This window comes from Panthera pardus, unplaced genomic scaffold, assembly GCF_024362965.1.
Source record: "Panthera pardus isolate Hobbes unplaced genomic scaffold, ASM2436296v1 HiC_scaffold_15, whole genome shotgun sequence".
Classification (NCBI taxonomy): Eukaryota; Metazoa; Chordata; class Mammalia; order Carnivora; family Felidae; genus Panthera; species Panthera pardus.
The window spans coordinates 34,799,676-34,813,821 of NW_026526710.1; the positions used below are offsets into that span (position 1 = coordinate 34,799,676).

Sequence of the window (14,146 nt, forward strand, 5' to 3'; positions counted from 1 at the left end):
CTGTGAGGTTGTTATCACGTACTACCTTGGGGCGTCTGTGTGGCTAAGTCAGTTAAGTGTCCGATTTCAGCTCAGGTCATGATCTCACGGTTTGTGAATTCGAGCCTTGCATCGGGCTCTGTGCTGACAGCTCAGAGCCTGGAGCCTGCTTCAGGTTCTGTGTCACTGTCTCTCTCTGCCCCTCCCCGGCTCGTTCTCTCTCTCCTTCTCTCTCTCTCTCTCTCTTTCAAAAATAAATAAAACATTAAATAACAATAATAATAATAATGCACTGCCTCAAAAACCCCCTCCTGTGTTCTATGAGATTTTACTCAACCAGCAATAAATATATACCAATATGAATGATAACTAACCATTTTCTCAAGAAATATCACCCTCCACCTTTTCATGCTCAAAAGTCGAAGTGAAACTACTTTTTAAAAGCTTTGTATGAAGACAAAGGCCGTTGTAATTGCACTACCTACTGTGACCAAATGGGAGGAGGTTTGACATGTTGCTTTTTTTGTTTTGTATTGTTTTTTGTACAATATCATGTCTTTTGAAAGGGAAATGCTCAAAAGGCATTTATTTGGAGACGCAGACTGGCTGAAGGAGGTATTCACAAACAAAATCCAATTGCAGATGATTGGGATAGCAATTAGCATTAATGGAAAAGCCAGAACACATTCTGCTTCTCTGGCTTAGCACAAAATGCCGAAGCATTGTACTCTGAGTGATACAACTGGTGTATCTCCAACCATGCTTACTCAAAGGTGCTCTCACGGCATTCGTATGGTTTTAAGTATAGAACGCATGCAAATCTTCAAGCAGGCAAGTCTGAAAAATTGAGAGAAGGGCATTCAGTTGTTTTGTGCAGCTACAATTTCAGGTCAGAAAGTATCTGAAAAGCGGGCCTTTGGGCAATGTTCACTCACCCTCACACCTCTCTGTTTTCTGTTTACTTTTACCCCAAAATGGCATGGCTTTGTTTCTCAGTAGTACATTAGTGAGAACCATTCCTTTATTTTCTTTTTTAAACAACTGTTTATTTAAAATCATAAGCCCATTGAGCATTCATAACGTTCTTCCTTCTCAAACCCCACAGAATTGGGATTTATTATTAACAGAATAAAAAAATTGCTGTTAAACAGCTGCGTCCGTATCACATAGGATTTTGCTCTGCGCGCAAAAGAGTGCCCTGCGTGTTTAGACTGTGGGGGAGACGCAGGCGTGCAAGCGAGTAGGTCTGCAGTGGGTGGCACTGCCCCAGCGGGCCACCTTCTCACCCTCCTTGGAGGTGCCCTTTCCTCCTTCTCAGCCTCCTCCTGAACTGCCCCAGCAAGAACAAACTGCTTCTTTTAGGTTTTTCTTGCCTCTCTCCACCCTAAATAGCCTCGAGCCCCAGCCAGGGAAATCTTTAGCACGTGGCTGGCCATGTCACTGCTCGGTTTAAGACGCTCTCGTGGAATACCACCACCTGTAAAGTCAAGTCCTGGGTACAAGGATTGCTTACAAAAGCTCCTCGGGATTTGGCCTTGACTGCCCATCCCAATTAGAGATAGGTTAGATGCCAGTGTCAGAAAATTAAATAACAGTGGCGGAGACAAAGATAGAGATGCAGAGCGGGGCTGCAATGGCACTCCACTGTGGCCAGGCCCTTGATCTAGTGGTGCTCCCACAGCAACTTACGCCTCCCGGCCTGTCGGCAGGCCGGCCAAGGAAGGGGTAAAGAAGGGTATGCCTTTCGCTTTAGAGACATTTTCCAGAAACTGCACATTCCGCCGTTTCCAATTATACTCCAATAGCCAGAATTAGTCACCTCTGCACACGTAGGGAGACTGGGAGACATAGTCATTATTCTGCGACTACTTTATACTCTTCCATAAGGGAATCCTTTCTTTCTCTTCCGTTGAAGGTTACAACCTGGCATGGGCAGGTCACATGGAGGAAAGCCAAAAAGGCCACTTGACCCTGAAAAGATTTGTGGAGATTTCTTCAGTCCTGATGTCTCCCCAGACAAGAACACAGTGTTCCCTATTCTCCTGGGCAGGGTCCCCAGCATTGCTCTTCCTAAAGTGAGTCATGATGGCCTGGCTATCAGTCTTCCCCGAGTGAGAGAATAGAAGCCCTTAACTTGGTTCTTCTTTTTCCTTTTTTAAATTTTTTTTCATCTTATTTATTTGAGAGAGAGACAGAGCAAGTGGGAGAGAGGGACAGAGGGAGGAAGAGAGAGAGAATCTCAAGTAGTCTCTGACATGGGGCTCAATCCCATGACCCTGGGATCATGACCTGAGCTGAAATCAAGAGTCAGACGCTCCACCGAGTGAGCCACTCAGGTGCCCCGAGTTCTTCTATCTGCATGTAAAGAAAAATCAAGAACAGCAGCTCTAAATAAAGACACGCACAGAAATCAAAATGAAATAGGGACTTGCCAACTTTGCAAGACTGTTTTCCCCTTGTCAGCATCTTCCAATACGTGGTTTGTTTGTTTTTCCCTCGGGCCTAATAAATTACCTACCTTGAGAATTTCCTTTCCGGAGCCGGATCGTTCTTGCTTCAGTCATCATCGGTGCAGCAGTGCTTCTGCTCCAGGTGTGGGAACTCTGTGAAACTCTGTGAAAACCAGGCGCCTCTCACACTCAGAGCTCATCTCACGGTGGCCAATATAGTCAAGAAATTCTCCAAGTCAAAAATCAGGACATCCGGTCTGACAGTCAAATCAAACCTAGGAGGACAACAAAACACAATTTTGAAGTCATACTGAACAAAAATAATATATGAGAGATGATCACTGTAGAAATAGAAACCCTCACGGAGGCATATTGACCTACACTCCCCACCCTCGCTCCAAAAGAGAAGGCATGGAAGGCAATATTCCTTTCTATTTTGAGAAATCTTTTATGGCCACTTAAAATCTAATTCGGGGCCTAGCAGCTTCCTTTTCCAAGAATACAGAAGATAATAAGAACGGTTATTCCTCTTTTTTCATGGCTAGGTCATGTCTCTCTGAGCATATCATAAGCCTTTTGGCCATTAGGGATTTGCTGTGTGCACTTAGTTGCCTGCACATGAGGGATGCTCAGTTAATTCTTCCCAGTTACACTGCAGGATGGAGCGAGCATTGTCCATGGATGCCACTTATAAACCTTAATAGGTGAGGGGAAGAAAGAAGTGGCAGAAGGAAGTGTGTGGAAAGGGAGTTTAAGAGCAAGGAAAAGGAAGAACGAGAGAAGGAAGAGCAGGTGCCCCCAGCAATTGCTGAACCATTGAGGGCTTTAGATCATCTGTCTCCACTCCCCCGCAAGTCACCAAATGTGTTGCTTTACTTTATTTTTTTTTAAGATGAAATTAATTGTCACATTGGTTTCCATACAACACCCAGTGCTCATCCCAGCAGGTGCCCTCCTCAATGCCCATCACCCACCCTCCCCTCCCTCCCACCCCCCATCAACCCTCAGATTGTTCTCAGTTTTTAAGGGTCTCTTATGGTTTGGCTCCCTCCCTCCCTAACTTTTTTTTCCTTCCCCTCCCCCATGGTCTTCTGTTAAGTTTCTCAGGATCCACATAGGAGTGAAAACATATGGTATCTGTCTTTTCTCTGTATGACTTATTTCACTTAGCCTAACACTCTCCAGTTCCACCCACGTTGCCACAAAGGGCCAGATCTCATTCTTTTCTCAGTGCCATGTAGTATTCCATTGTGTATATAAACCACAATTTCTTTATCCATTCATCAGTCGATGGACATTTAGGCTCTTTCCATAATTTGGCTATTGTTGAAAGTGCTGCTATAAACATTGGGGTACAGGTGCCCCTATGCATCAGCACTCCTGTACCACTTGGGTAAATTCCTAGCAGTGGTTGCTTTACTTTATAATCACAAATTGATCAATCGTCCTTTTTAAATGACAGGAGAATAGAAGAGAATGTAAGATTCTCTATCAAAAAATAAAACAGATATTTTTCTATATTTAATCTGTGCCAGGGTGTGAAGTTGTTTATTTGGCCTTGACCAGAAAGATAGATTGAGCACTTAGAAATGTTTATGATTGCTTATTGCCATTTTTTCATGGCCTGATTTGCCCATATCACAGAGAAAGGGGATTAAGATCTCAGTATCCTTTTACAAATATTAAGAAGGAGGAAAGCTAACTTACTTATCCTTGATGCAATTTATTACCCTCTGAGAAAATGTAAGTGTTTGACTCTATCCTGAAAATGACTCACTTCCATTTTAGTAAAAATCATGCTGTGTATGTTGAATTTACAAATATTATCATTGGTTACATCATTTAATTCTTCATTAATGGTTTTGCAAAATCTCTTCATTCCCTCTGCCTGTCCTCTGGTAACATCATCTTATGTAAAATGCTGTGGGCATATTAAAAATAACAAAATATTGAATAAGAATTCAAATAATTCTGTTCATTTTAGAGTAAATGTATATAATTTATGTTTTCAGCTCTTGCCAGTTTCACATTTTACTTAGCAGAAAGTATCTACCCAAGACCCGCCTGCTTCAGAAGGAAATTCTGAGGCATCATTTCATTATTATTTTATATACTGAGATTCTATTATGTGTAATCATAAGACTTTTTATGTGACTATAACCCTCCTGGGCTGTTATTTTTGTTTTTTTAATCTTTAAGTTCATATTTAAAAGGCAAAAATGTCTTCAACAGGACCTGTTTTGTAGAGAGAGACTCCCTCACGCAATGGATTTTTCCATCTAAATTAGTCAGTACCGCTGTTTTGCCAAAAACACGTATTTAACCCTCTTAAATCCCTCTTTGCCACAACCTGATCATAGGATCATAACGTCATACAAAGCAGCCCAAAGTATCTTATGCAGCAATCTCCTTCACTAGTCTCTCTTCAATGGACAAGTTTTGATTTCCAGGCTCTTCCTGACCCACAAGTATCATGGGTCCTTCTTTCCTTTTTGTCTCTTCAGGTGTCAGTTTCTTTCTGTCCTTCAGACAGACTGTCTTCTGTCTAGGCATCCTGTAATCGGCAGGGCTGGGCAGGCCCCTCAGCTTTGCCTTCACAGCAGGTAGAATTTCCAGAGGTGGGGTGTTCTCTGCTGGGCCGTGGAGGGTCAACAGTCAAAGGCTCACAGCGGCAGAAGACATATTCACCTGCCTGCCTCCTCCCAAACTCTGAAACCACCGGTCCCCAGAATGCCCATGAGATGGGCCCTTCCCTGAGCGTGACCCTTCCCTTGCCGCAAGTCATATTTCCACTCAGTACACATGACTCGAATCACAGTCTGGGCCACACCGAGAAATTTTGCACTGATGCATCGATGCAGTAATTCATCGAATAAATATTTTGCTGAGTTCCCACGATCAGCCAGGTATTTGCTGGATACTGGACGGGTAAAACATAGTCCCTACCCTCAAGGAGCTTATAATTTAGTAGGCTAACCCATTTTAAAAGACTCTGGTGATTAAAACCCTCCGTCAGTTTTGCTAAGCCATTTATGTAGGAAGTGAGAGATGAGGAGAAAAAAGGGGAGGCATAGACCCTGGATAGAGATTTTCAACATTGTCGGGAGCTCCCACATACCAGACAGCCCGTGGGATAGACAAGACCTTACCTGTCAAAAGTGTGCATTTTTCTTCATTAGACCATGTGTGTGTGTTTTATTTTGTTGTGGATGTTTTTAACTTAAACCATTTATCTCTCCCTGTCTGAATATCTGAAATGACATTAGTGATATTTTGGATCGTCATGCTGGCTTCTCAGGACAAGTCTTATTATGACAAGTTTTGTACTATAAGAAGCTTAAAAACAAACAAACAAACAAAACAGGCTGTTAATAGGAATTCAGTCAACTACCAAAGAAGTTGGAGCCCAGAGAAAATACTCTGCCCTGTGGAACAGCAGGGCTGACCCTCGGGCCCAGGTCCTTCGTGTCCTTGGGAACATTTCTAGGGCCTTTCCCTTGGCCATCTCACTATCACTTGTGAACATTTAACCAGAAACCTTTAAACCAGGAAAAGGCGATGCCATGATTTTCAAACTAGCCAATTCAAGCTTATCCTTCAACTGCTCTCTGTTTGCTAATGGGAAGCTCTTGATCCCTCTAATGACAGAAATACAGGGGCACGGGCGCCCGGGTGGCTTAGTCAGTTAAGCGCCTGACTCTTGATTTCAGCTCAGGTCATGATCTCACGGTTCATGGGATCGAGCCCTACGTCGAGCTCTGTGCTAACAGTATGGAGCCTGCTTGGGATTCTCTCTCTCTTTCTCTCTCCGCCCCGCCCCTGCTCACTCTCTCTCTATCCCAAAAGAAATAAATAAACACCCCCCCAAAAATTTTTTTAATACAAAGGCAGATTTTCCTCTACAGCTCTGATTTATTTGTCACCATTACTGTTTTCCATTCTAATTACTGTGGTGTTTGGGTTTGGGGGGGGGTGGGGCACAGGCGGTATTTGTGAGCTGTGATTGTTACTACAGAACTCTAACCAGAAAGCACGTGACAGAAGATCGAAAGATACGCCCCCAAGTTATAAGGGGCCAGTGGCTTCTCTTATTTTTTTTTCCGCCCACATTTATCTTACTTACATTAACGGAGCGCTTACTGTGTGTTTACAGAGCCGGCTTGGGGCTAGGTAGGGGGCTAGAAAGGTGACTGAGAGGTGAGCAGGCCTGCGAGGAAGGAACTAAAGTAGCAGGTGAATGCCTGAGACAAACGATTGCATAGGAGCTGAGAGAGTGGCGTTATAGATGCCATGGAAACACAGAGGGGAACTAATTCTCTCTGCAAGGGGTATCAGCAAAGGCTTCCCAGAGAAACTGAGCCCTTCGGGTGTTCACGCTTCACAATTAACAGACAGTTAAGACGAAACCCAGAGAAGCCAAGGAAAGATATCTCCAGTTACTGGAATCCTAGAGGGAGGGGGGGTGCTTTCCAATAATTTTAAAACCATTTAGCATTTTCATAGGTTCCTTTTCCGGGTTTACTAGCTTTCACCCCCCCCCCCCCCCCCCCAACCTCCGGGTCCCTGACTGCAGTTGGCTCTCCCTGCCCGACACCGATGCTCGAGCCTTTCCAACAAGGCATTAAAGCGGCTTTCAAGGACAGCGATGAGTTCTTCTGCCAGAAAACCAACCCAGTAGCAGGGCGCTCAAAAGAGCCGCATCTCCTCACCGAACCAAGCGTTAACCCTTTGCCCTCTCTTGTTCTTCCTTGCCCCCAGGTCTCTGCGCAAGACGGGGTGTGGAACCTAACCACGGGGTGTCCATGACCCCCGAGGCTGCCGCCCATCAGCAATGAAAGGGTTATCGGGCAGCCGCAGCCACCACCACGGGGTCACCTGCGACGCGGCCTGCGACTCGCTGTCGCACCACTCGGACCGCAAGCCCTACCTGCTGAGCCCGCTGGAGCACCACCCGGCCGACCACCCCTACTACACACAGCGGAACTCCTTCCAGGCCGAGTGCGTGGGCCCGTTCAGCGACCCGCTGGCCAGCAGCACCTTCCCGCGCAGGCACTACACCTCGCAGCAGGAGCTGAAGGACGAGTGCGCCCTGGTGCCCCGCACGCTGGCCGCCAAGGCCAACCGCATCCCCGCCAACCTCCTGGACCAGTTTGAGAGGCAGCTGCCGCTCAGCCGGGATGGCTACCACACGCTGCAGTACAAGCGCACGGCCGTGGAGCACCGCAGCGACAGCCCCGGCCGCATCCGCCACCTGGTCCACTCGGTCCAGAAGCTCTTCACCAAGTCGCACTCCCTGGAGGGGCCGTCCAAGGGCAGCGTCAACGGGGGCAAAGCCAGCCCCGACGAGGCGCAGACGGGGAGGTACGGCAAGCGCAGCAAGAGCAAGGAGCGGCGCGCCGACCCCAAGGCCCGCGCCAACGCCTCCCCGGGCTGGTGGAGCTCCGACGACAACCTGGACGGCGACGTGTGCATCTACCACGCGCCCTCGGGAGTGATGACCATGGGCAGGTGCCCCGACCGCTCGGCCTCGCAGTACTTCATGGAGGCCTACAACACCATCAGCGAGCAGGCGGTCAAGGCCTCCCGGAGTAACAACGACGTCAAGTGCTCCACCTGTGCCAACCTGCCCGTCAACCTGGACGCGCCGCTCCTGAAGAAGAGCGCCTGGTCCTCCACCCTGACCGTGAGCCGCGCCAGGGAGGTGTACCAGAAAGCGTCGGTTAACATGGACCAGGCCATGGTGAAGTCAGAGTCCTGTCAGCAAGAGCGCTCCTGCCAGTACCTTCAGGTACCATTTATGTCGAGTGATGGGTGCTTAGAAATTGTACCGGCTGATTGTGTGGTGTTTTCTCCTGGGTCCTAGTCTTGTCTGCATGAGCCTGAGCAAATTGTGAGGCATTTCTCTGGCCAACTGCTCCTCTCAGGAAACAAAACTGCCACCGACTTCATCCAGTTATCTTGAGATAGAAAACCGCTCTAGAAAAGCACGCCTGCAGAAAGGCGCGGAGTTATTAATGATTCGGGTTCCTCTTCTGTCTCAGAGAACATGGGATAGGGAGCAGAGGAAGGGGGAGTCTACCCAGAATTTTAAAATAAATCCACCTTTTTACAAAAGTCGACAATGATCTTTTAAATTCTGGAAACAGTTTAATAGGATCTATCGAGAGGTTTGTGTTGGGGTTTTTTTTTGGGGGGGGGGGGGTTATTATTATTGTTAAATTCTGCCTTAAGCTATTGGGGAATCTTGATCTGTATCTTCACCATCACAATTGTTAGCACCACCGCCAACACTAACCACACTCCCACCCCCGGAGCACAGGGAATCGGGATAATGCCCTGGGTGCTGAGGAGGTAGAGATAGAGCCAGTTTGGGGACCTGACAAGTGCACCTGCAGAGACCCGGGACAACAGAGAAGAAAAGGAAAAGCGGGGGAAAGCATCCACACAATAAAATGCAATTAGTGTCGGCGTGTGAATCCCACACACGTACAGATCCAAGGCAACCCGCTCCTTTTCTTCTTTCCTACTACCCTTCCATTCACGGAATCTACATGGAGTCTTTATCTCTCCCCCGCCCCCACCCCTCTATCTAGTATTGTCATTTTTCCCAAGATATAACCCTCCCTAAGAAGGACACTCTGATTTTTCCTTTTTCCCAAGATATAACCCTCCCTAAGAAGGACCCTCTGATTTTTCCTTTTCACGGTGTCTTTTTTTTTCCTCTCTCGTCTCCTGGGATGCCCATCTTTTTAAAAAACTTTTTCCTGGACTACAAAGGCAGGACATAATCAGTTCCCACTCTCATCTGAAGAAGAAATGCAAGAAAAACAGTCTTCCACTGAGAAATTCAACTTTTTGCTCTCTGAATTCCTCCTTGCAAACCTGGCTGCCTTGAGAATGCCTCTACCAAGCCCTGTGAATATACCAGGCTGGCAGTCACTGGGCAAGGACATCCCAGCGTTCAGAAGCCACCAACGTGTGGGTGTTTTCACAAAGAGCACACAATCACGTGGTCAGTTTCTCCCACTGAAAGTAAACGAGGTATTGCCTCATTTACTATAATGTTGCTGGATGAGTTAAGTCATCAAGAACTATTCATGGAATTTCAGAGCTAAACAGTACATCTAATCCAACCTCCTCATTCAGCATATAAAAAACTAGATTCAAAGAGAGGTAAAGGCCTAGTGGGTTATACTGTTATACTGTTCGTTTAGAGGTAGGATCAAATCCAAGTCACTTAATTGATAGAAATGACCGTGACAATCTTACCCACCACCTAGAATAAAGTATTTTGACTAGAACATCTGTCCTGAAGAAAGGATGGGTAAAGGCTCCAGTAGTGGTGAAAAGTGGAAGGATAAGGAAAGAAAGAAGGAAACTGATTTTGATTGAAAATCTACTGTGTACCAGATACTGTAGCAAATGTTCCACATTTGTTGTTCCATTGAATTTTCAAAATAATCCTGAGAGCTTGATATAATAATATTCTGTTTTTACAAGAGAGGAAACATTTAGAAATATCAAGTGATTGAAAGCCTCATGGCCAATATGTTGAAGACCCAAGAGTTAGGCTTATCTCTACTTCATGCAAAATAGCTCTTTCCCTGGAATCAAGGGCATAAAAATGGTGAACAGGAGACAGAAAGTCTGTAGGGTAAACATATTATGACTAAAAGCTTTTCCATAAAATGAGAATGAAAGCTTAAAGATTTAAGTATGAGATTTAGTATCATAGCATTATCACATCTCATATTAGAAAGATTAGGAAATTCTATTTTGAAGTTATTTACCTTATTCTAAACCGGTTTTATAATGAAATGTTTGAGGCTTATAGAGAGGTATAAAGAAAAATAATAAGAAAACAAATGCTCAGTCATACATAACCCAACTAGAGAAATAAAACATTAATTACAATGGATCACATATATACCTTCCCCAATCCCATTTCCTTCCCTTCGTCCCCAGAGCAACAGCTAATCTGACTTTGTTACCCAGAGGACCTTTGTTTTTAATTCTGAAGTTATTGGAAGACTGAAAAATATTAATATTTTCTATCCTACATTGGGCAATAATTAATGCTGAACCAAGCTAGGTAAACCCTTTAAATATAAACTGAGCCCAAAAGCACAACTTCTTTAATAAATATTGACATTTGTTGAGCTCTTATTCTGTGTGAAACTTTCAGACTGGAAAAAAAATTCAGTGTGAGCAGGTAGTGTGCCTGGCAGATAAACTAAATGTAGAACAGCATGTTCTTCCCAGCCAGTGTGCCAAAAATTAAAGGGTTCCTGTGAAGAAGGAGAAGAAGGAGCTGGACATTCACAGGGGGAGGAAGGAGAACAGGAAACTCCCCGAGCTGGACATTCTCTCCGTCTCTCTCCTTGCTTTAGAGGAAACAGAGACTCCGCAGTCCCGCTGGAGCTTTTCTCAGAAAGACAGGTGTAGCCAGACCCTGCCAGTTCCCCTGGAATAATTTCATTGACAAGCTCATTCTTAGAAACAAATTTGGGGAAATAAAGAAAAGTGTGTGTGTGTAGGGGGTGGGGGGGGGGGTGTTCTTTCCAGTTGTATTGTCTTAATTACCAACTAATATTGAAACTGGATCTACAGATGTGTCTGACTTCAGCCTCACAAAGTTTAGTGGACAAAGCATTGAACTTCAAAGGAGAGGGTCTATGTTCTAGTCCCTGTTTGCCACTAACTAGTTAGTGATCACTTACTACCTAGTGATATGGCTTGGAATTATCATCTCAGCTCTCTGGGTCTCCTTCCGCTGCCATAACATGAGGCATTTGGTCTAGAAGATCTGTGATCTGAGTTCACATTTTTAAACTCCTTAGTTACATATGAAGAGTACTCATGAGAGTGACTTTTAAGAGTTATGAGGCCTGGAAACTCTCATTTAATAAATACCTACCAAACGTACATGTTTTCCCAATATTATCTCATTTGCCCTGTCAAACTCTGTGTGGTATTTTACAGTTGAAGAGACTGAGATTTAGTAAATCAGGTTAAGTAATTTACCTACCGACACAGTATGCGACAACATGGAGGGTCAGAACAGATTCATCTGGCTTCATAGCCTGGATTTTTCTAGTTACCGTGTCGAACCCCTACCCCTTCCAGATATAAAACAGAGGGAGGAAGTGGCATATATCAAATACCTGTTGTGTGCCAGAAATGACACAGTATCTCATTTAGTACCTGAAATAACTTCGTAACGTATTACTATTTACTCCAGTTTTACAGATGACTAAACTAAGGCATGAAAGATTAAATCACTTACCAAGCAATGCTTAGATAGTGAGTAAAAGAGCTAAGACTTGATCCCAGATCTATGTCTAAAATGTGCTCCAGAAACCGAAAGAAATGCGTTTCATTTTCATTTTATTACCTGTTTTCTTCTGTAGCAAATGTATGTGTTCCTTTGACTTGTTATTTGTGCCTACAGTTGAGAATACACGTACATGAAATGTGACCCATCTTAGACAAGCGACAGAATGATTGATATGTCCCCAATTGGATTCAAGACTGCACAAAAGTTAAATCAGTATTCACCACTAATAGAATGTAAATACTAGCAAAGCCCTGATTTTCTCCTTATAAAACTATCTCTTGAAATTAATTTAACTTCGGCCATTGCCACGGTTATACAGAAAGTGAGAAGTCTGTAGGTATTTGGCCTCTGTCTGACGTGGATTTAGAAATAAAGTCCTGTAGCTTGAAATTATTGCAAGACCCGGTTAATACAGTCGATTGTGGTATGTGCTCACTCACAAGCTGTTTGTAGTTAATAAAAAAAAAAAAAGACTCCCTTTTCTTTCCCCCCAATATTGTTATTTTTAAATGTCAAGAATCAGATGTCTGCTGTTTAGAATCTTGTACCGCTGCCAGTGACTGTATCAGGGTTTGGAGCAGGGACATGGATTTGAAGACATTAAAACTGTTTAATTCTCAGTTGAGATGTGGTTGGCTTTTATACATTTGGAATAGAGCATTTATGGCACATCTCCGGGTAAGTGCTAATAGTTAAGTAAATAAAATAAGAATGGGCTCAAAGGAATAAAAGGAGTTTTTGTGGTTGTTTTGTTTTGCTTTAGAAAAGCAGGATTCTTGGTTCTGTATATGCTTCTTTATGTGAACGTTAAGTGTTGAGTGACTAGCATATAAAGCCATTCAGAAGAGCAAGATTTTAGATTTCCAACTGTTAACCTGAAAAAAAAAAATCCCTTCAATCATGTATTTTGCATTCATCCAGCAGCAGAAACAGGAAAAGGGAAACAAAACGCTCTCCCCGGTAGAAGTAGAGACACACAGAGAGAGAGGGAGAGAGAGAGCAAGACAGAGACGGAGAAAGAAAGCCACTCTCAGAGATGAAATTTTAGGAGAGAGAAATGATCGACCTTTTTAAGGCTGAGTGGGTTTCTTCAGTTTGTGTGCAAGTTTCAAGAAATGGAAGGACTGACCAGGTTTGGGTACAACTCTTTTATTACTTTGTATTTGGTGAGAGTGTGTTTTTGGTTTGAGTGGGGGTTTTGCCGGGGTGGGGGGGGGGGGGATAGTTTTTGTTCATTTATTTCTTCTGTAAATAGTAGCTAGAAAGACTGAAAGAGCTAATAAATTAATGCATGTAGAGATGGTAAGAAACAGGTTGAGATATTGGATACCTGACAAATCTGTGTCACAGAGGCTTCGTAAAATCTTTCATTGACACAGTTGATCTAAGGTGCTAGGTTCTATTAGAGGACATTGCGTGGCTAGTGATTGAAATGTGATCGGTTGTTTTCCAGGCAAGGATCCTAAATGCTTACTGTTCCTTTGCAAAATTAAAATTTCTGGATGGTTGGAGTTTTTTGCTTTTTTGTTTTTTTTCCTTTTCTTTCTTTCTTTCTTTCTTTTTCTTTCTTTCTTTCTTTCTTTCTTTCTTTCTTTCTTTTTTTCTTTCTTTCTTTCCTTCTTCCTTTCCTTCCTTCCTTTCTTCCCTCCCTCCTTCCTTCCCTCCTTCCTTCTTTCTTTCCTTCTTTCCTTCTTTCTTTTTTATCTGTTGGTTAAATTAGACTCCACCAAAAAAAAAAAAAAAAAAAAACCACTGAAGAATCATTCATAACAAGCATGAACCCAGGATTTTTTTCAGTGCAAGTACAACTAATTTTCGAAATTTTGTTCAAGATTATGTCAGTCTTTGCCTAGTGGGAGTTTTCCTTCCCCGGCTGAGGTTTTCTTTCCTTTCGTTTTGGAACAATTTAAATTATATTAAATCAATTAAAACTACTTTATATTAAGTGTGTGACAGTGCTGAGCAATTCTGCTAGTGACTTTGGTTACTTGGTTACTGTAATGTTTCCTTGCTGCCTTTAAAAAAAAAAAAACAAAACCTGTCAACTACATGAACTGATAATTTTCTTTATTTTTAATTTAAATGGCCTTAATAATCCAGCAAGGAGTGTCAAGATTCTTGAATGTATTTCCTACTTGGCTTGCAAAGTCTTCTCCCTATTTTTTACTGATCTTAGTAAAGGTGTCCTCTTTGTTAATGGAAAAATAAGGTTGCTCCTGTCTGATCCTAACTTTGACCATAGAATAAAGTGTGCAGCTAGCAGAATCCTGGTAATTCTCTGAGTCTAATTCTCACTATTGCCCATATCCAAATAATAGTGGAGATGTGGGGGAGACAATTGGCAAAGCACTGTGAGAGAAGAGTCAGTGGTAGTCGAAAG

At 43.6% G+C, this 14,146-nt stretch overlaps 1 protein-coding gene across 20 annotated transcripts in view; it reads left to right on the plus strand.

Moving 5' to 3' along the window:
- The window catches only part of DLGAP1 (DLG associated protein 1), an 893,154-nt gene that overhangs the window by 556,570 nt on the left and 322,438 nt on the right, over positions 1-14,146 (plus strand). For 8 of the 20 annotated variants that reach the window (XM_053902457.1, XM_053902459.1, XM_053902453.1 and 5 more), the window contains exon 4: positions 7,188-8,217. In XM_053902457.1, coding sequence (XP_053758432.1) covers positions 7,261-8,217 — 957 coding nt within the window. In that variant the 5' untranslated portion in view covers positions 7,188-7,260. Of the gene's footprint in view, positions 1-7,187; positions 8,218-12,313; positions 12,445-12,705; positions 12,905-14,146 lie in introns of those variants that run through there. The other 12 variants (XM_019418375.2, XM_053902465.1, XM_019418379.2 and 9 more) reach the window with 8 other exon arrangements.